Source organism: Azolla caroliniana, unplaced genomic scaffold (genome assembly GCF_043228905.1).
Source record: "Azolla caroliniana isolate FFs.n. ecotype wild unplaced genomic scaffold, voAzoCaro1.0.p SCAF_12, whole genome shotgun sequence".
Taxonomy (NCBI): Eukaryota; Viridiplantae; Streptophyta; class Polypodiopsida; order Salviniales; family Salviniaceae; genus Azolla; species Azolla caroliniana.
The window spans coordinates 3,138,310-3,160,366 of record NW_028230447.1 but is presented as its reverse complement, the minus strand read 5'-3'; the positions used below and the strand labels follow the sequence as shown (position 1 = coordinate 3,160,366).

General features: G+C 35.1%; 3 protein-coding genes across 3 annotated transcripts; all 3 read right to left on the bottom strand.

Moving 5' to 3' along the window:
• Nucleotides 1–6,328: 6,328 nt before the first annotated feature.
• Nucleotides 6,329–10,140, bottom strand: PBG1 (20S proteasome beta subunit G1). Its single transcript, XM_087328795.1, has 6 exons — nt 9,983–10,140; nt 9,545–9,621; nt 7,297–7,426; nt 7,021–7,180; nt 6,723–6,908; nt 6,329–6,643 (listed from the first exon to the last, which is right to left on the bottom strand). Exons 1-6 carry the CDS (start codon nt 10,117–10,119, stop codon nt 6,530–6,532), a joined length of 804 nt encoding a protein of 267 aa, XP_087184921.1. The 5' UTR covers nt 10,120–10,140; the 3' UTR covers nt 6,329–6,529.
• A 2,186-nt stretch (nt 10,141–12,326) lies between these two features.
• On the bottom strand, nt 12,327–16,836 carry LOC147856838 (triosephosphate isomerase, cytosolic-like). Its single transcript, XM_087328959.1, has 9 exons — nt 16,683–16,836; nt 15,428–15,503; nt 14,906–15,029; nt 14,709–14,793; nt 13,717–13,849; nt 13,387–13,481; nt 13,123–13,201; nt 12,914–12,996; nt 12,327–12,641 (listed from the first exon to the last, which is right to left on the bottom strand). Exons 1-9 carry the CDS (start codon nt 16,725–16,727, stop codon nt 12,585–12,587), a joined length of 777 nt encoding a protein of 258 aa, XP_087185085.1. The 5' UTR covers nt 16,728–16,836; the 3' UTR covers nt 12,327–12,584.
• Nucleotides 16,837–18,748: 1,912 nt separating this feature from the next.
• On the bottom strand, nt 18,749–22,057 carry LOC147856837 (small ribosomal subunit protein eS6-like). Its single transcript, XM_087328672.1, has 7 exons — nt 21,959–22,057; nt 20,590–20,654; nt 20,414–20,471; nt 20,173–20,281; nt 19,593–19,709; nt 19,335–19,490; nt 18,749–19,143 (listed from the first exon to the last, which is right to left on the bottom strand). The coding sequence occupies exons 1-7, from the start codon at nt 21,962–21,964 to the stop codon at nt 18,908–18,910; spliced, it is 747 nt and encodes a 248-aa protein (XP_087184798.1). The 5' UTR covers nt 21,965–22,057; the 3' UTR covers nt 18,749–18,907.

The window sequence follows — 22,057 nt, the reverse complement described above, 5'->3', positions numbered from 1 at the left end:
TGGAATTCTTTAATGGGCATGACATCCCTAGTGAATGATATGGAGAACTGAAACTAGGTGTACACTACTAAGAGCGAACATAATAACAAAGGTTTGAAGTCAACAAGATAGAAAAGAAGAAGCTTCTCGTACATAATGTATGTACTAGAGAAACTTAATGATTTAAATTCAAAATATGAAAGAATTTAACTAACTATAAAAGAAAGAATGGCATGTTTTAATTGTACAATATTGATACCAAGTTTAAATAGTCTAAATTAGCTAATGCAGAGAATTTACTAGAAAGATCGTTTAATCTTGATCATGATACTTCATGATCATTATTGACTACCTATGGATCCCATAAAGAGCAAATTTACTTTTCTGACTCTTTTATATAGTGAGTTTGCTCTAATAAGAAAGATATTTTATTTTACTATAATGTAGTGTGGCCGTTGGGTAATGTGACAAGTTTGACGTAGATTGTATGCCGAGAGACTCTAACATGATTTTACCATTGTCTTCACTAAATTGTTTTAGTAATGTGTGGCAATATACTTAACATCCATCTCTTGGGTTCAATAACAAAATCGAAGTTGGAGCTAAAAGAATTGTTTCATCATCAATATACGATCTTATAAACTTTAGTCAACATGTTGTATTCTTGAAAATCCAATTTCATTGACATTTTTTACCTCCTTTTTTTATCACAACAATTACATAGTTTTTTTTTCCAAAAAAAAGATACTACATTAGTATTAGAAAACGCCATATGGCTAAACATACAAGATATACCACCGATCCCCTATGTTTTTCTAAATTCTAACCATCGTCTTAAATAAACACTTTGGTGTTGAGTAGAACCACTTCACCTTATACCAAATATACCTTCAAACATCGAGCCTTCCAAATATACTAAATTGTAATACTACTTACCAATTGCCATATTTGAGGTTTATCGGTTTGTATTTGTGGATTAAGAGGGGTCAAAAAAAATTCCATCAAACCATGTCTCATCATAATAGCATCTGCAACCTCCTCCTGTTCATATACCATCGGTTTATCATGTACCACCACCCATAATACTGCACCCCATGTGTACACTGCTCTAGGATATATTGGAGTTAATAATTTTATGATTCAACAATTACATAGTTTCATACGAACACTTACATTTAACAACCACCATAATGACATGAGCAACATTTTACCAACTATAAAGTGTCATCTATGACACAATAATTGAGGGGAGATGGATGGATAACTAAGAAGGGGAAAACGACAAACATAAGTAAATGTTATATGAAGAAGACATCAAGGTGGGAAAATATGTAGGGAACAATTTTGAACTGACTATGTGAACGGACTATTTTTTATGGGAGGCGATGTGGCTTACTCCACAAATTCTCATTTTCTATGCTTCATGTGCAAAATGTATGCCATGCTATCCTCCTTACACCAACACGTTGAATGTTCCATTGTATGGTGAACTCATAAGATAAACAATGATTTTGCAAGAACTTGAAATCATTGTAATCACATTGTTTTGAATCAGTCAATTCACCAATGCTTATTAACCAGACATTATGACCATAACCTCTTTCAGATTCAATATTCTAGATCCTTAACAACAAGTCTCTTCTTAACCAATTGATTTTTCCTTTATCTCTTCACGAATCTCTTGTTAATATGCATATCTTGCATTACCTACTCATTAATTTATTCTTAATACACTAGCTCCTTCATTAATCTCTTCCAAACTTTATGCAAACATAGTATAAACCAATGAAACAATATTTTCATGTGAGTAAAAAACCCCATATTCTACTTATTAGTTCAAGCTTCTCTATAGCATCTATAATCATAACATAATAATAAAAAGATTGACGAGTAAAATAGCCTCTTTAAATACATTAAACTTTGTTACCATTGATAAAATGATGTAAGTACGATAAACATTACTATCTTGAGCACGTGTCTCTCTTGTTGGCATCAATAGATCCCTTTCCAAACATACAATATAGAAAGGTCGACAAAGAACAAAGGGAGAAACAATCCATTAGGTACACAAACATGACATGTTGGTCGTTTAACCTACAATTTTGCTCCCCCAATGCGGTAAACACGACCAATCATTATTGGATATTATGAACTTGCATACATCTCCAATTGTAAGGCTCAAGGATGGATGGCAAATGGTCTATACATAGTCAATGATAACTAACAGATTGTTATGGAAGTTGTTGCCTTCTCGAATGCCCCGAATTGGAGATGGTGATTGCACTACATTTCATATGAAAGTACTTGCATGTACAACCACCTTCTCTGTTAAGTGTGATCTATAACTGATTGTTTTTTCCCACAATCTTGTATGAATATACCCAACAGTTGGATGCCCAAGTTGTGTGTCTCAGATCGAGGCTCCAGACATAAAAAAAGACATGGGAGGTTAAATTGGGAGGCATTTCCATATGGGCAATATGAGCTCAAATTTCCATCCTTTCTTTTGTAAAGTGTGAAACTGATTTTCATAGACAGAATTGAGCAAGAATCAAGTGGGAACCTTTTTTTTGTTCAAACTCATGCTCTGTTTACTCTGTTGTGGTAGATTGAAAGAAGGCTGGTCCTCTGTTCCAGAGTGTGACAGTAAAGGACGAAAATGCAGTCCTTTTGCTGTTTCACCCAGTTATTTGGATAGAAACCTCAAGGTTTTCATGAAGAAAACTGCAGATTAAGAGGGCATGCAGGGCATGCTTCTTTGCACAAGTAGCAGTGGCTAGTTATGGCAAATACAAGGTTTCTTCTTATCAAGTAATATAACATAAAGGTGATCCATCCACCTTCCCAAGAGATAGAGAATCACAATGTTGAAGAAAGATTGGCTAACTATTTGCAATTCAGGCGATGTCGAAAAGGTGCACAAATTGCTGAAACCCATGATTACCCTGAACCCTAATTATTGCATGCAACTACACTATTTCAATATATGAATGTTTCCTATGCAAAAGCAAATTGATCCATCGAAGCATCCGAAATACGTGTTCATATGCGGAAGTATGTTTTCCAACCACGTCAAATGACATATCGTTCCATTATGAGTAGTTTACTAAATCAAGGAAAAGTATCAGAAAATCTTGATGTGTTTGATGTGATGAGGAGAGATGGATGGTATGCGAACGGAATTACAAGATGTATAATTGCATAAGGCCTCTGTACAAAGACTTATACAGATCAAAAGTGTGTTTCGTTTCAAGCAAGATCTGAGAAATCGTGTGTGGAGAATACATCAGTTTGCAATGATCTCCTCGAAAGTTCCTTTAGATGTGGTGATGCTGCAGTGACATTATACATATGCATTTGAGAAAAACATATTCTCGGTATCCTTGTGTTTGACGAACGTGTATATATATGCAACAATGATTCATGGTTGATGTGTGCAAGAAAAGATTGATGAAGCTTGGAACCACTTCTTGGAAATGGAAAAGAAGTGTTTTCAACCGATTATGGCGCGATTATTTCAGTTCTTTTGTAAACAAGGTGAATGTCGAAACACTTGTAACATGTTTAAGGAAATGCTAGGCATAAAAGGTATGGTATATGATCAATGATCCTTATATTCGATGAGAAGGAGAAAATCTCCTAAGCAAAGCAAGCCATAAAAGGGTATCTATGTTTTGTTTGCTCAAATACATTTTTTTATCATCCTGAAAGAGTCTTACTATTGATCCATGCATTGACCTTAGAAATTAGGTAATATACAAATGACCATCATTTCATCTTCCTTAGGAACTTGACCATCATTTCCTCCCATTTCCTAGGGGGGAAATAAGTGTTTTTTTGTGGATAATTTATTGTTAGGGAATGTCATTTTTTTCCTCTTCTTTTCTTTACGACATCGGAAATGTTGATCATCCATACCTTCTTATCTACAGATGTGGTTTAATTGTTTGTGAGATCATAGGCATGTGCCATATTTGCATCTATATTTGGTCATTGAGTTGTTCTATAATTTCGGCATATGTTAGTGGTCCACAATAATAAGCACACCTTTTCTTCTTTGAGACACAAAATGTGTAGCGACGCAACTTATGTCATGGAGAATATTTTTAATTCCCATGGGATGAATGATGAGCTTGATATCTTGTACTCCATTGAATATCTAACGTTTGAGTTACATGATTTATACATATGTTGGGCTACTCTCAAATACATTGTTATATGCATATGAACATTTCCTAAAACAAAGAAACTCTAAAAACGCTTTATCTTATTTTATCTTTGTTTGTTGACCATTGTGATGACAATAGAACATACACTTTTGGGGCCTTCAATTTTATTTCCTTTTGAAATGAATTAAAGTTGTTGTACATCTAGGTTTTTATGTAGACTATGGTGTTGCATGTGTTTGTTATGTAATAGGTTGGAGACAAAGGAATTTTCAAGTGTAGGTTTTTCATAGATTAAACTACATATATGTTTACTACAATGGAGTTTAGCCATAAGGGGCTATACCAACCATGATGGATAGATTATTTGTTTATGTGTTTGTTGATTTGTGTGCTTGGGTTTTAGGAGAAAACTTAGGCAAGGACAATTGCACTACAATAAGAATTATATTTTCTTCTTTCAAGAATATTCTTCTATTGGGCATGCCTTTTCAAACCTAAAAATAAAGTTTTGAATGTCTACATAGTAATATTGTGTCATGCTTACCTTCGTATTACAAGTCTTGTATTGATAGGGATAGAGTTATGGAGAGGAAGTATACTTCCGTCGAGATGGAACAATATCAAGAAGGTAGGAAGGATGTTTCTATGATGCCACCTTGGGGTTAGGGTAACCACATCTTGCTTGAAACAAAGGAGATCCATCAAACTATGCGATCTGATTATAGGTCAAAAGTATGTGGAACAAGACGAAAACATACCTTCCAAGCTAGGTTAGGAACAAAATTACAAAATGAAATCAAAGCAAAATATTGTTTTCTACTTGCGAACACAACCCCGCCTCTTAGGTACATATGTGTACTCTCTATTAAAGCATAATAGTGATCTTAATCAACTGCAGAAACCATGTGTGGCTACATCCCACAACACAAGCATCACTATTTTTGGGTATAGGGGACATTGAAAAACTAACCTCATTATTCTCTTCTTTCTTTTTTGTAGATAATAATGTATGAATTATATAGAGAGAGACTCATAAATAAATATGGTGGCCAACCAACCTACCAAGATAATGCAAATAGAACTATATGGCCAAGGGTCCATTACAAATTATGTATATGGTGGCCAACTGAGCTACACAATCACAATGTCTCTACATAATTATAAGATCTTCCTAATATTTTTACGTTGTAAAATTCCCTCCATGAGTTAGACAAATGCACAATAATTATAAGTCAATGAAATCAGATACACCCTACAAATGTCAATGTTATAGTGCATGTCATTTCCAATTGTACATGTACTTGTTTATCATTACTAGGCAGCACAGTAAATTTTTAACAAATCATAAAATGAAAATTTTATATCCCATTTGTAAGAGGACCAATCTGAATCTTCAAACACCAAAGTTTGACAATGTAAGTAACATTAAAAACATTGCTTCAGAGTCCAGACTTGAACTCACAATTTCAGGCAATAAAGCCACATATTACACATCATCTTTACCAGCATAGCTAACAAAAGAAATCTTTGGTAGCACCATTTCTAGATAAAACATTGAAACCTTTCAAGAACATCAACTTTGACTCTTCCCTCTTTCATTTATGAGTCTTCCCCACACAATCCTGAACCAATCTTCTTGTCATAAAAGCATTGGAAAGACTCCCATTTTCTCAACCCCAACAATGACCCTCTGCATGGATTGCTAGTTGAGGATATGACAGCCATTTATGCTTTCATATACATTATTCAAGCTCCTCTCATGGCATCACAGCCACGAATGCTTCATTATTTTCATAAAATGGCATCCCATCCACCAATTGATTCTCTTGCACTTTTAAATATCTGATTCACTTCTAATCACTACCTCCCATTTTCGTCATTACTATCGTTCCTTTGAATGTTCTAAATAAATTTACATACAGCTCATAAGAGATAGCAATGATTAGCACACAGTTCATAAGAGAAATGGTGCACACAGGTCGTAACAGAAACAGTGCTGTTAGAACAAATGGACCTCGGAATCTGCCTCTTTTCCTAGTCTATAAACACGTTGCCAAATATTGGATCCAAAGTTTTGAACCCCTCGTAAAAATTTGGTTAACCCATGCATCATAGATATACATTATCAAGTGAAATAAACAATCAAACAAAAATAAAGTATACTGTGATGCATGTATGGATGAGACTAACCTTCATAGACTGTCCTATAAATTTTAAAACAAGTTTGAGAAAATATCATCCAATTTTCAACACAGTACATCTGTTACATCATTAGATGTAGTAAAAAACCATGCAATAGCTGCACTGCATGAAGATATATGAACAGTTGCATTAAATGTGGCTCAAACATTTATAACCTAGCAATAAAATATATCTGTTCATCACCAGGATCCTTCAGCTCCCTGTGTAGGGTTCTGAAAGGCTTTGTAATCCCAATGAGTAGTCAATGCATATGGCTTTGAGATATTGATCCCACCCTCTGTAATATCTGCTACCTGTTCAAGAAAATTATTGTAGGTTACTGCAAGAGCTTCATAGACGGATGGATGAAAAACAAGCTATTCTTCAGCAAACCTGGACTTTATTAACAGCTGAGCGATCTCGATATAGCAGCACTCGGAGACATTTTTCCAGCAAAAGCACTCCTTCCTCTTTTGTTAGATCTGCTTTCCACTCATCCCTGAATATAGGTTGTGCCAGATTGTTACCAAACCCTGACGCCACATGATTCTCTTCAAAATGTACACCAATCATGGAGACCTGATGTGATAAACAGCACAAAAATCAAAACAAGGATAAGAAGCAAAAACGCCTCTTAAATTAAGCTTTTAACTCATAATAAGCATTCACATTGGATGGGTTGAATATATACCAAGCCTAAATACTTTACACCCTTCTTAACACCACCAAGAATCAGAGTATTCCAGAGGGGATCAAACTTATTCCGGCGATTGTACATGACACGACTCAGATATTTATGGATTTCCTTTGGGCCAAGTGTGTTCCCATCATCCCACATTTTATCATTCAACCTGGCATTATATTGTAACAGAAAAAATATTTTCACTGTCAACAAAATCAACATGCAAACAAACCACTCTATGCTTAATGATAACACAATGGTAGGATAGAGAGGATTGTAACATACGTCAGTTCATCAAGGTAACGTGTGATTTGCTGAAAATCGCTGATTTCTCCACTGCCTCCTATGACAGAATTTTTTCCAACTGCCTTCAATCTATCAACGCTTTTGTATCGTATAGTTGAACCGTAAGACCCTAGAGTTTTTGAGAACAAAAGATAATAAGAAAATTTATATGTGCACTACTCAAATCTGAATAAGAAAAATGCCATGGGCATCCTCATAAGTGTTGGGTGTCTCATGAAATGATAGACAGACAAAATGCTAACAGTACTGTATTGCACAAAGAAGATTCACAATTCTAATCAGAGTGCCTATGTAACGAACAATGCCAGACAAAGGTGATTGTTACAACCATAGAGTTTAGAGAAAGTCTGCCTTCCGAAGGAAGGCAATGGTCAATCAGGAATGAGTTGTATATTAGCTCATAAGAAACCTATATAAGGCTGACACCAGGAGAATACTCTGAAATATATCAAACATGGTATACCAGGCATGAGAAAGAACGTGATCATCAAATGACAATCCTTCCAATCAGCTGCAACAGCTTCAATTCTTGCTCCAACATGATCAGCTTGGTGAACAGATCATCACAATTACCAACATTCAGACAATACTATGGGCAGACTGGAGCTTTACACATGCTTCATATATCTGTGGGGCATGGAATTCCTCACACATAGCAATGCACTTCAGATTACCATGCCCAATCCAACGGTTTTTCCTTTTTCCACATAACCACACCTGTTTTTGCCGTTTCTGCATTTACATTGTGTTTTGTCTTCTTGTTTTCTGCTTTTCAGATTCACATGCACTTCACTAATCGTCATTGCTAGTTATTATGGTCAAAAGTAATGCATTGCAAAAAATTATGATCTCTAATATTATGTGTGAAGAATATTGGAGCTATTAGTCACACACTAGACTGTGACCTATTTTCTCACCCAGTGTGATGTGTCCAATATCCACATAAAATATGATACGTTCCATAGTGTGTGTGTGTGTGTGTGTGTACATATATGATAGATATTGTTGTAAGGTATCACATATGATATAACATATAATAATTTATAATCCATGCAGGCTTCTTTTTGTCTCAGTTTGTCACAGTCACATGTTGCGTGGCGATTGCAGAACACTCATTAAGATTTTGTCAGATGTTCAGTAGTTTCAATTCCTACTGCATCAAAAAGAATCGTATTGGATGGATGCCCCTGGTGGAAGTTAGTTTCTATTTCTTTACAAGGCTGATATTCCATTGCCCCTGGTGCTTACAAGTGAAGTAAATGAAGTGGTTTAACTTCCTGTCTTAGACTACAAGAATAAACAGATTGAAGCATTGACCGAAAAATAAAAATGGATTACGGGAGCCTTAATTCCAAAACGTGCAGGCTATGCAGCTACCAACTATAACCATGCTAATTTTTAGCATATGATTTCCATGCTTCCTTACTTATATGGTAAATGCATGGAAAACCTTTGATTCCTCTACTATGGTGGTTTTAATTCAATAAAGTTATACACAAATTTTAAAAGAGAAAAAAGCAAAGAAGACAAATCATCAAAAGCTTCCCTGAAAGTTATTGAAACATAACCACAACAGTGGAGACAATACCCAATTATTCCCCAACAGTGGAGCTAATTTTAACTTGGGGTCAAAGTAGACAGATAAATTTATGTTTAATCTTCTCTATCCATGCAGCCTATTTACTACCAAAATCTCCAACTTCCAAAAAATCATGGGAGCCAACAAGCTTGGATTTGCTCATCTGATCTATAGTATATTGAAGAACCGTGTGTTTTTCTCTTCAATTTGTGATTGAGACTTGCATATTTCCATTTGAAGTAACTGGACACTATTGGGAATTTAAATCTGAATCTGATTTATATGTATACTAGGTAGGTATCTCATGCATATAACGTTTTATATAAATACATCTACAAAAACTTGAACTTTTTCAAGAGTTTGTGATTTTAGAATAATTACGGGAATCGTGTCTTAACTGTTGACAAAAACCATAAATCAACACTTTTGAAATCTATTTTGTTATTGAATTCTGGCCATGGAAAGTTTGAACATTCAAAAGAATGATTTTTATGCACAACATGAATAAATCGAATTTTATGTTAATACATATTCAAAAACTCATTCTACAGATCCTAATTTCAGTTGCTAGTGGAATCATGTTTTATAGATCACAAATAAATTACATTTATTTATTTCAGAGCTAAACAAAATGCAGATTCAACATACCCCCACAATCTGCAGCAATAAGGATGCCATCTTTATACTTGATTCCTAGAACAGATGATCCAGTGACATATGGATACCTGAAGCATGAATTTAAAATATCTTACTCTTTGTTACCCATACAACATACGCATAGTCACATTCTTTCTTGATATGAATAGCATTTCAGCTATGGTGTTTAACGTGTAATTCAACGCACATGTCACAGGTCATATAGAGAATGTACATACAAAGTAGACATACACACACATACAACATATACGTTAGCATACACACACAACATAGACATAAGCAAAGGCATAGGCATAGATATACACACACATACAACATATAGACACGTCCATATACAACAGATACATACATACATACAAACATACATACGTGCAACAGACAATAGAGACGTGTAGAGGCGACATTAGGATCTCAAGCCATGGATCTTACTGCGTATGTGTGATGGGAGCGCTGACGAAGCCGGCGCGATCGAGGGACGGGGATTCTTGATGGAGGAAGCTGTAGGAGGCTGCTTCCTCTTCCTTCTTCTGATCTTCTTTCTGCGCAAGCATCATCATCATCATCATCACGGCAGCGGCAATAGAAGAAATCGGTCAGTAAACTCTGCGCGTCTGTGTCTGTGTCTGAGTCTGAGTTGAGTGTCTGTGTCTGATACCCTAGCGAGGAGAAACAGTGAAAACGCAGAGAGGAAATACAGAATTGAATTGGGGGGGTGGATGGATTCTAGAAATGGTCCCCAATTTATCCGAAATTACAAAACTAGCCCCCCCTCCCCCCAAAACAAACTAAATTCCTCCCTTTCATATGTTATTCTTTTTGCTTTGAGTCAGGCCAATCGGTCATCACTTCCAGTCTCCACCTTAACACACACACACATATGATTTCATACCAACGTGTCCGAAATCCGAGAGAACAGACTAATGTACATCCGAATCTTTTTTAGCCTTCTGCCTTCGGGCCCCGGTTGAACCATTAGCTGCACCAGAACTTGTGCATGGACTGCCTTATCTCTCAGCCTTTTACACTTCTTACCTTCACCCTGTCTCACGAAGTTTCGTCGAATCACTAGTTGGACCAAAATCCACATGCATGGACTGGCGTATGTATTAGCCTTTACACTTCTACCTTCACCCTGTCTCATGAAGTTTCATCGAATCACTAGTTAGACCATAATTGTGAGAATAGAGAGAAACAACAACGAATCTTTGGCCTTCTGCTTCTACTTGCCTTTAAAGTTTTCAATTCAGTCATCTCGCTCACATCCTTTCTCCAATTTACATCGCTTGTTCACGTCTATGACTATATTTAATCGTTCAAATAAATATGTGATTTCTCTTGCCTCATGTCCCACTTGTGAAGTCCATGCTCAATATAATTTGGTGTTACAAAATCTGTTTGTAATTGTAAATTCCATAACATAGAAACTTTATGTTGAACCTAATTGCTCTTAGCTGAAAGAACATGATGCTTGAATGAATATCTTCCCACAATACTGAAAGTAACATCAAATATGACTAGGATCTTAATGTGAGCATATGATTTGAAAGCAAGCGTTATATTGTGGTGTCCCTTGCATTTCACAATATCAATGCATGATCTATAACCAAAAAACATGTTGTCAATAGATTGTATGTGTAGCTTGATAGTAGCAATTTTCTAAATTATGTTATTTATACCTTAACAACTTGCTTTGTGCAACTATTTCTCCTTGTGATGTCTTCCATAAGGTAAGAAGGCCCCATTAGAACTCTCCCAATGATGGCTAATGAAGTTGGTTTCTTGAATTTCCAAATTGGAATAAAATAAGGTGAAATTCTCATCATTTAGATTAATGGGAGCTATAGTTACAAAAAGATTTTAGCTAAATTATGATAATATCTTTAACTAAGTAGCAAATCATGATTACAAGACATGAAGGAAAATGTTTACATCAAAGAGAATTGTATTACTTTGCAAAGATTTATAAATTGTAGCGAAAACCAATTACATCATGTTGATTCTGTAACTTAGTGTTCAAAGCAATATTTATTAGAGACCTTGATTAGAGCATATAAGAAAGAGCACCATGGTCCATAATATATCATTTTTCCATTGATTGCAATTCATGCTCACATTGTAAGACAAAAATCAAGGGAATATCATAATTGTACATAAAAGAAGAGATAAAAAGCCCTCAATTAAAAATTTCGTGTGAGAACTAAGTAGAGCCAATGGCTCTACCCAATTGGGTACCATCGTCAATAGATCAAGAATAGTACATAACCCCATTTAAACGAACACGAATTTGTTTATAAATCATGTGTGACAATACAAGGCAAACAAAAGGGAGTATATAATTTACCTAGAAGATTGCCATGACTCAATCTAAATTGATGTCAACATATATCAATACCCATTATGAGAATAACATAATTATTCATATACCCCCCTTTACAAAATGTTCATAGTAAAGCAAAATCACGATGAATGTTATCGAAGATTCACACTTTGAGAGGTCTCATGCCCTATTTGATATTGCACACTCATGCACACAACAATAGCTAAAACATTATTGTATGTTTAATGAGATATGAAACAGTCATCATATATGCCCAAACAGAAATGGAGGAAAAACAATACAGTTACATTTCAATTATTATCATTGGCTAAACATTAAATGAACATGTCGTAACTAGAATATTTAAAACTTAGAATAGTGTAAGCACAGATTTTAAGCTGATGATAGCAGATATATTTATTGTGCATCATGCATATATCTTGTATTGTGTTTCGCTGCAGAGAATATGCATTGCAATTTCCTAAACCAACTCTCATGTATTATACATTATGTATCGTGCATCATGTATCATGGAGTGTATCATATGATAATCACAGAGTTTCAGTCAAAGCACCTCTTTGCATGATTCAAGAAGGCTTTAATATATAATAGTCACAAAGTTTGATCTGAAGAACCTCATTACAAAACTCCAATAACATAAATAAAACCTCTAAACTAACACCTGCATATGTATTTTGGTAATCCTAATGTGCCTCAGTCTGTAACAGCATTCTTTGTTCGCGCACAATTGATAATGTCAATAAACTCGGGCTGAAAACAACAGAAACTTTGTTTAATTCATAATTCTTTTCTTCAACTCCCAAATGCCCTTATGTTTATGACTATTTCCCTAGATGCCTTCATATTTTTCTCTATTTCTATTATACATATTATATGCTTCTTCAAGAATATTTGAGGGGGGTAAAAGACATATGTCATCTTGCGAAACTGACATAAACAGAAGGGCATTTCTGAGTTTTTCACTGAGTGTTAAAGGGTACGGGCTATACATCAGATCCAAAATATTATTGATAAATTCATACCTTCAATGAAGCACCACCAACTAGAAAGCCATCAACATCCTTTTGAGTTGCAAGCTCCACACAATTTCCAGCATTCACAGAACCTAAATAATACCAGTGAAGACACAAACAGAATACAATTAATGAAAACCATAACATGACCAATCCACAAAACCCTGGAATGGAACCCTTGAAAAAAACATTTTTCTCTGAGAAGCATGAGCACATACCTCCATAAATGATTCTTACTGACTCTGCAACCTGAGGACTGACATATGTTGCAAGTAATTTACGCAAGTCCATGTGGACCTATAAATATGTCACACCTCTTGTCAAATTTGAATCGAATATCGAGTAGCAATAGGCTTTAAGCAGCAGCCAAGCCAGCACGGAAGGGCAAAGAATGAGCCAACCGTCACAGAATGGATTTCATAGAAACAAGATTTTAAATTTTTAAGAGAAAATTACTGCAAAATAGTTTGACCTTTCCTCACCTCTTGAGCTTGTGCGGGGGTTGCAACTGTGCCTGTCCCTATAGCCCAGACAGGTTCATAAGCAAGTACAATATTACTCCAATCATGGATTTTCTCTGCAATTTACAAGACAAGAAAAATATTGTATCTGTGGAACAATGTTGGGAGGAATACCAAAACACTTTTTTGCGACATGTACCAGAATAGCCCTATGTTTCCAAGAATGACCTAATTACCTTTTCCCCGGCTGAAGCTTTGGTTTATTATCACTTGGCCAAAACTTAATAACAATAATCTTCCATTTATATAATTTTCACTTCTGGGTAACATGACAATATTGCAATATTCTACCTGCAATCGCTTTGGTTTGATCAGAAACAATATTCATAGTGTCCCCTGCCTCTCGTTGCTCAAGCGTTTCCCCAATGCAAGCAATGACTTTCAATCCTTGGCTCAGAGCATACTCAACTTTATCAGCCACAAACTGCATTGATGTAAATCAGAATTATGATGAAAAAAGTTGAGACACTATTTGTGTACACTAATCATTTTTATTGAATTTAAGGTCTAACATGGTCATTCATTTAGTACATGATTCTTTAATTCAGAGAAGAAAAAACAAGAAATTTTGAAAGGCACCATCTAGGTGGGAGTAAAGGAAAGGAATGAAATTATCAAGAAATTCATAAGGGTGTGGTACTTTTTACCCTTCATAATGACTTTTATTATTGACCCATTTAGGATTACAGTGTCATCGCTTCTGGGAGTAACAATGGGTTTTCAGTGTCAAAAATGTGTTTGTACCAAAAATTGTTCCACTCTTATCAGTTACATTCCTGAAGATTCTAGGTAAGACACAAACAACTCTTTATTTCAATGAAACAAAACTTTGAGGAGAGCAGATAACACTTCTTAACTTCCCACGCTATGTAAATTGAGTAACTCTCATACAATATACCTCAATATACGATGTGAAAAAATCCCAAGGCCATCTATACTATAATCAAAAGTTTTCAACACAGATTCATGAAACAAACAGATAAAGTATCCAAAGATGATCTAATGAAAACGATGTGTGTGCAAAGCAATAGAGGGTCTGTTAAGATTCATCACAAATATATTCATGAAGCTCAAAAGCCCATTGCTACTTGAACTAAACTATTGGCATGTGAGCCTCACAACACAATAAGCAGGGTATGGAATTCATAAGCAGTGTTCACAAATCATCATCCAAAAGAACTTTCCACATTTATGAGAACATATCAAGTCACAATTCCTATTTATTTCAGGTTAAATTTATGCCTGTCTTTTAGAGTGACATCGATAGGAGAGACAAGCCTTACCTCATTAGACTCTTTGAGCAAAAGCCTTCTCTCTGAGTGTCCGAGAATAACCCAAGGTATATCCAGATTAACCAACATTTCAGCACTGCAACACAGACATATGGTAACCCACTTTTATTGGTTCTACAAATGTGTAAAAATGGAGCTCCTAAATTTGGAAATTTATGATCATCCTTATTAAGGATTTATTCCAAAACCTGATTTCTCCAGTGTATGCACCTCCTTTCCTTGCCCACATATTCTGAGCTGCTACAGCGAAATCAGATCGCAACAAGCTCCTTACTAGTGATAGGTAAACAAAAGGAGGACTGACAACCACCTCTGCAAACAGAACAAACGAAATGAAAGTATATCTGGGCATAATAAAAACATTGAAAAGTTAGCCAACAAATAATTATAGGAATAACTATGTAGTAGAATACTCGAAGTAGTAATTTTGGAATTTAGCTTATAGATTTTCTCAACGTTCCATATAAGTATAAATAAGGCCCTAATTTACACGAACTTCACATCATCTAAATATCCATGAAATCATTCGCCTTACCATTCATCCTAAAGTAACCGTGCTCCATGCCAAACATGCTACTGATATCGATTTTCATTTAAAGTCAAAGCTCACCATGCATCAAAATAGTGGCAAGAAAATATATTTAAATTGTTTTATGTATCATCTACATTAACTACATTGTGGTATATTGCAAAATAATATTTCAACTTACCAACTTCATCTTCAGAAGGGATTTCTGCTTCATTAAAAATATTCACAAGCTTTTTTACTTCCTCTGTGGTCCCATTCTATAGACACATGAAGAGTGTAAATTTAGTCAAAACCTCACACAACCTTGAAGACTTCGTTTTTCCTATAAGCAGAATATAAAAGAAACATTCAAAAACGGTGTATGTATACAAATTGTATGCTTCATTAGAATTAGAAAAATAATAATGTGAACCCACGCATTCACTAATGACATTACAGGCGCATAAATTCAAAACTCACATCAAAGAAAAAAATAACGAAAAACAAAAAATAGATACACTGCAAGCATAACTCATATTAGATCTGGCTACATTTGAGCACAAGTAGCAACGAGAGAGCCCTTCAAAATCAACTCCAAATTAACATTGTTTTTCAATGCAAATATCTTAGTGTCAGAGTAATGTATCTTTGGATAAGTATATAAGGATTGACTTGCAGTTCATTGGGGTCAAGCTGATATTTGGATATGTGTAACGACTGACAGGTAGCTGATTGCTTATGAGAAGTTATTGGATTCAAGTTGGTTTTTTAAAGACCTGAGTATCAGATTGATGGAGCTTTAGATATGCATTTACAGATCAATTTGTGGCTGATTGTTCATGAAAAATTATTGGGGCCAAGTTGATATTTGGATAAGCAATGAGGATTGACATATAGTCTATTGTCATTGAAAAGTTATTAAGGTCAATTTGGTTTTCTAAGACCTCGGTATCAGAGTGACGGATCATTGGATCAGAATATAGTGGTCAACTTGTAGCTGATTAACCATAAAGATTTGAAGGATTGATATTGATATATGGGGTATGCATAAGGATCTACTTGTAGCCAATTTTTCGTGAAAAGTTATTGGGCATGTTGGTCTTTTTAAGAATAATAATTGTGGAAGATAATAATTAAAACATCACAACCCACTGAAACGTTTGTTTTTCATATTTCTGTTTCTTTTCATGGTTCTCCATCTAATTCGTTTTCCAGAACATTCCTAATTCATCATTAAACAGATCAGATGATTTCACAAACTAAAAAAAGACATTACAATTCACCCATACGTTAGCTTTTTATAATGTGTGTGTCCCATCTGTTTTTCTTTTCCCACTCATTCACCACAAAACCAGAACAGATTATCTCAGAATATATACGGTAGCTAAACCAAACAGAATAGAATAAATGAAAGCAAAACCAAACAAAACAATGTATAGAATTAGGTGACCTCTTACACATTTCCAGTTTCCTCCCACGAAGAACTGTCGGTGCCTTCCCATGTCGCTCCCTGCCTTGTCGTTCCTTCTGCAGCCAAAACAAAACCAGATATGACAGAAAACAGAAACAGAAGAAGAAGAAGAAGAAGAAGAAGAATTGGAATCGGAAGAGGTTTTGTTCCTTTTTTTTGAATGTTTTCTTTTCTAGACTTTATTTATTTGCTTCGATACCCCTGAGGCCCATTTTTTGTAAATAAGCCAAACATCAGAAGTCCCCTCTCTTCTTCTTTGTAGGAAATAATGCCTTTCATTCTGAAAGAAAAACACCACCATGACTTGATTTACAAGCAAAAAAACCTTAGAAATCTTCTACAAATCTACATATTACTCCGAACTCAACCCCACTCTGCACACCGATTCAGATCACGAATACGATGGATGACATGTCACCTTCCACAATTGGCTCTCTTCATGGTTGCGATCGCTTGACTTCTGTGACACTGGATACCATTGGGACCATCTTAAGCCATACATGAGAAGGACATAATTGAAACCTCCGATGCATAAAATTATCCTCAATTTTTTTAGATATCCACTCAATAAGTTTCACATAAGAGATTTCCAACCCAATTGGATCTCCAAGGTAACAAGAAATCATATCGCAATGCACTATCTTTCTTTACCATCCCAACCCTAACAATATTGTTCTCTCTCTCTAGTTAAGTGATCCACCCAAAACTGCCTTTTGGGTACGCATATGAAGGTATCAAGAATTGGCCTCAAATCTCCTAGAAACAACGTTAAATGTTTTTCATAATTGAGGAGCATTCTAAATAGGTTTAGAAAAAATCTTTCTATGGATGATCCATCACTTCAATGAGTGAAACTATCAAGTTCCTAGTTCCTTAATCATTACTACTGCAATTAACATTGTGATTCACTTTGCCATTAGAGAAAATATAGCTAAGGAAGGGATTTGTGCTATAATCATTAATGAGGGTTTTTTCTATGGTAAATGTATGTTAAACACGTGCAATGGACATTGGCTTAGATAAGTTCCTTTCAAAATCTTATGCACTTAATAAGGTCACAAATATCAAGGATAACAATGCTTAGATCAAACCCTTTCCATAGCATTGTCATCCTTCCAATTTCCCAAGTGTTATATATTGCCATGTAATAATGTTCAAGAGAGATTGCCAAAAAAATCAAGCAAACGTATTATTGCTCGAGAATGGCAAGTTATTGCTTAGATTTGAGAATTTATTTTCCATAAAGGTGTTCAAAACGTAACTATTAAGTAATGTCAATGTGGTGGTGATTAAGAAACAAACGCATCAAAGATACAGAATCATAGGTGCAATGCCTCAACCATCCAACAATACTTTATTTCTTACTGGTTGGAGGTATACGCGAACTAGAAGAAACCCCAACTAAAATGCAGAAGCAATTAAGCTACTAGCATTTTGTAGAGCTCCAAGTAATTATATAAATCCAATCATACGAAACTCATACCCCCTTAACCTTATTTCAATTAATTCAACAAATGATAGAAGTTCACAGTACTAGTTACATTCCCAAACAACTTAGTTGAGAGTGATCGTTGATTATCATAATTTATCAGCAAAGCATAGCCATTTATAATAGTTTACATCTACATTAAAACATATGTACTGTACTACTGACATTTTCAAGCATTCAAGACAAGTTCAGATAAACATACTGGGGAATTTGCCAATCAGTGCCCCATAAAGTATTCTTTCCCAGTTTCTAGTAGTGACTGTAGTAGAGGAAACAAACTTGAAAAATCTGTGTTCTCTGCATGTTACTAAAGCTCTAAGTTGACTAAATGAAGAACATTAAAATTGTTCTCTTTAAAGAGAGATTGATCTGAAAGTTTCTTTTGGATCTTGCTCCACTTATTTACATCTTAAATCTGAAATACGAGACTACTATTCAAACCAGTGAGATGCGGCATGATACTACAAAAAATTAGACTAGAAAAAAATCACAAGAGAATGGTGATATCAGAAGAAATACATCATTAAACTATTTTAAGAGAGCACTAAAACAAAACACGCAAAGATTCCAAACAAAAAAGCATTTAAGCCTTTATAAATATCAGCACATTGTCGTCTCAAACATTACGATCCAATGGAGAAAACCTCTCTTGCATACATGATGAAACTTAAACAAAACTGCACCTAGATAAAACATCTTCAAAAGAGAACCCAGATTAAAATTTAAGAAGAGCCTTTGGAGGCAACTGAGAGGCGTGATGCACGTTTCTTTGCCAAACTCTCACTTCTATGCTCACGTTGTTCTTTGATGCGAGTCGCTAGAAGTTTCTGATATTCTGCAGCTTCATTCTTGGCTTTCACGACCCTCTTTTTCTTCTCCGCTAGTCTACGACGCTTCCTCTGCAACGTCACCGGAGTCACAAGCCTCTGGATCTTGGGAGCTTTGGATCTCTTTTTCCCTACATTGTACAAAGGCAAAAAGGGCAATTAATAAGGATCAAAACCCCTCATAAAAAAGATTAGAAAATATGCATGGTAATCAATAACGGTAAGTAAAAAACATAGAGAAACTGAATTCAACGGATAAAAAACATTCCTAATATAGAAGGATAAAAAGCTTCATGAAAAACAGACTCGAAATCGATGTTACCTGTGGAAGATACAAAAGTACGACGATAGGTGTTGACATATTTCCTAACATCGTCCTCCTTCGACAAATTGAATAGCTTTCGAATCTTGCTAGCCCTTTTAGGTCCCCTCATCCTAGGCTTCTCAGTATCTGTCAACCCAGGGAGATCCTGCTCACCTGAAAATCATATCCAAACTAATACAATTTAGTCAACCATTCTAAAGAGTTATTATAACGTGGTGAATTAAACAGCATCAAATCAAGAAATAATGTACATACCCTGTTTCACAATAACAAGATTCAAGACAGATAAATCTGGGCTCACAATACATCCTCTAACAGATTTGCGTCTGCGTTCACCATTGCGTCTGCCAAATCCTCGGAAACAAGTGGTACCTGCTCATGACGGGAAATAAACTACTTTCATAATCCAAATCTTTACAAGCAATTCTAAAATATATACGTTTCTTCATATTATCTATATCTAATAGAAGAGAACTTGTATGGTTATGTAAATCTCCTTACTATTTACTAGTAGAAGTCATTCATGACCATGTTAACTTATATTGCCCTTGATCAACAAATGCCTCATACCAACATGTACAACCAATGCACGCACTATATCTAGAAATATTTCCACCTTCCTTAACGAAACCTCATATCATCATGTAGATCTCCTTACTATACACTAGTAGAAATCATTTATAACCATATATTCCTATATGTTCCACAGTCAACTTACATCTTAAACAATCGTGTAATCTACATGTTATTGAATGATACATGTCTGAGATAGTCTAGCCAAAATATATGCCTTATATGCTATCATATGTGTAATCTTCATGTTATGATGGCTTACCTCTGTGCATCAAAAGGCTAGCACGACCAGGGATCAGCACTCCTTGCTTCATGGGAAATCCCTGCTTGTCACAGCCTCCCTTAATTTTGAATACATAGCCTTTAAATTCCTGTTCAAAAAACAAAATTAACACATTGAAAATTTTAATAGGATAAATAGATTGAAGACATTCGAGAGAACTCATTAAAATCACTTGAAGACATTAAAAACGACAAAACGTTATCATTCTACATCACCATACCTCTCCCAAGGCATCTCCAAGCACTTCTTGGGATAAACGTTTATCATAGAAGGCCCTCCTGAAATAGAGAAAGAAATAAAAGTTTCGAATGTCAATAAGTCAAACAAGTGACCAAAAGTACGAAGACCAACAAGTCAGAGAAAAAGAGCAGAAAGTACGCAGAACAAGAAACTCACAATTTCTGGTCATCTTCGATTTCAACCTTCTTCTGGCAACCAGTGGTAGGATTTGCAATATTGAGCTGGACAAACATTTAGCTGTTAGAGAAAATGAAATATCTAAAAAATTTATCCTATCAGGGGATTAACAATACTGATAATGCGATACAGTATTTTTCTCATTTCTACTGGTTTCTCAAGATTTGACTAGCATTATGAGTCAGCTCAATACTCTATTGCTTTCTTGCATTGTTTAAGAGTATAAGAAAATGTATAATGTTTTGATCATTGATACCTTGCATAGCCAAATTATATGTCTACAGACAAGTTGCCAACAATATTACAAACTCTTACAAACATTTACACTATCTCAAAATGCTATTTTGTATCATCATATTTAATATCTATCTATAAACAATTGAACATTTTAGCACAAAATACTTACAAGTAAATAAATTTAGTTCAAATTTCTTACAAGTCATCAAAGTTAAGCTATATCAAACTTCTTACACTACCTTACCCAACAAAAACATTCAGATTCTCAAGATGTCTATCGAGAAAAATGGATTTATACAATTAGCTAAATCAAGTACAAAACTCCTCAGTATTTCTCCTACTAAAGATGTTACCTGCATAATTTAAATGAATAGTGCATTAAGAGCTCAAACTTAAAAAGAAAAATAATTATAGAAGAACTACTGAATTGGAACTGTAGTAAACGTTAGGATAAACATAGATGATGATAGAAAAACTACTGAATTGAAACTTTAGAAAAATTTATGATAAAAATAATAGATCTACATCACAACTAAATCTTGTATGTCAACAGAGCAGAATGATTTATAATCAAAAATAAATCTGCATTAAAATGAACGGTAGCAGGACTTGACCGGTATACACTGATAAACCAAGTTATTAACCAATAAGACATTAAATTAAGGCTAGAAATGCAATGTTTCAAGGCGGTTTGATGACATCGAAACTGAGGAAAACAAAATAGCCAAAATCCCGTATAGGCAACTTTATAGAATGAGCTATGAGTTTATAAGGTTTTTTCATTTCTAGCATACATCCCTGGATCAGACCAAATGACATTCTACGGTGAGTCTCTGAGATAGGCGACGGCGAAGAAAACAAGCAGATTTTATTTTGATACATATTTTTTTTTCTTTCTACATCATCTCCGTTCACGAGTCATATTTTGCGTCGCGTAGATACACTTTCATCTGCTTCCATTAGACAAGCACGCGAAGAATCAAAGGAGATGAAGCAGGGTAGGGAAAGCGAACGGAACGGAACGGCGCAAAAGGAAAGGAGCCCCGGAGCAGGCAACATTAAGAGAGAACAATACAAACAGAGAATAGGAGGAGAAGGAGAAGGACCATACCTTCATTCCGCCGGCGTGGAAGAAGAAGAAGCTCGAGTCGGGAAGCAGGAGGGAAACAGGAAAGAGAAGGAAGCCACAGAAGCAGGAAAGAAAAGGAGA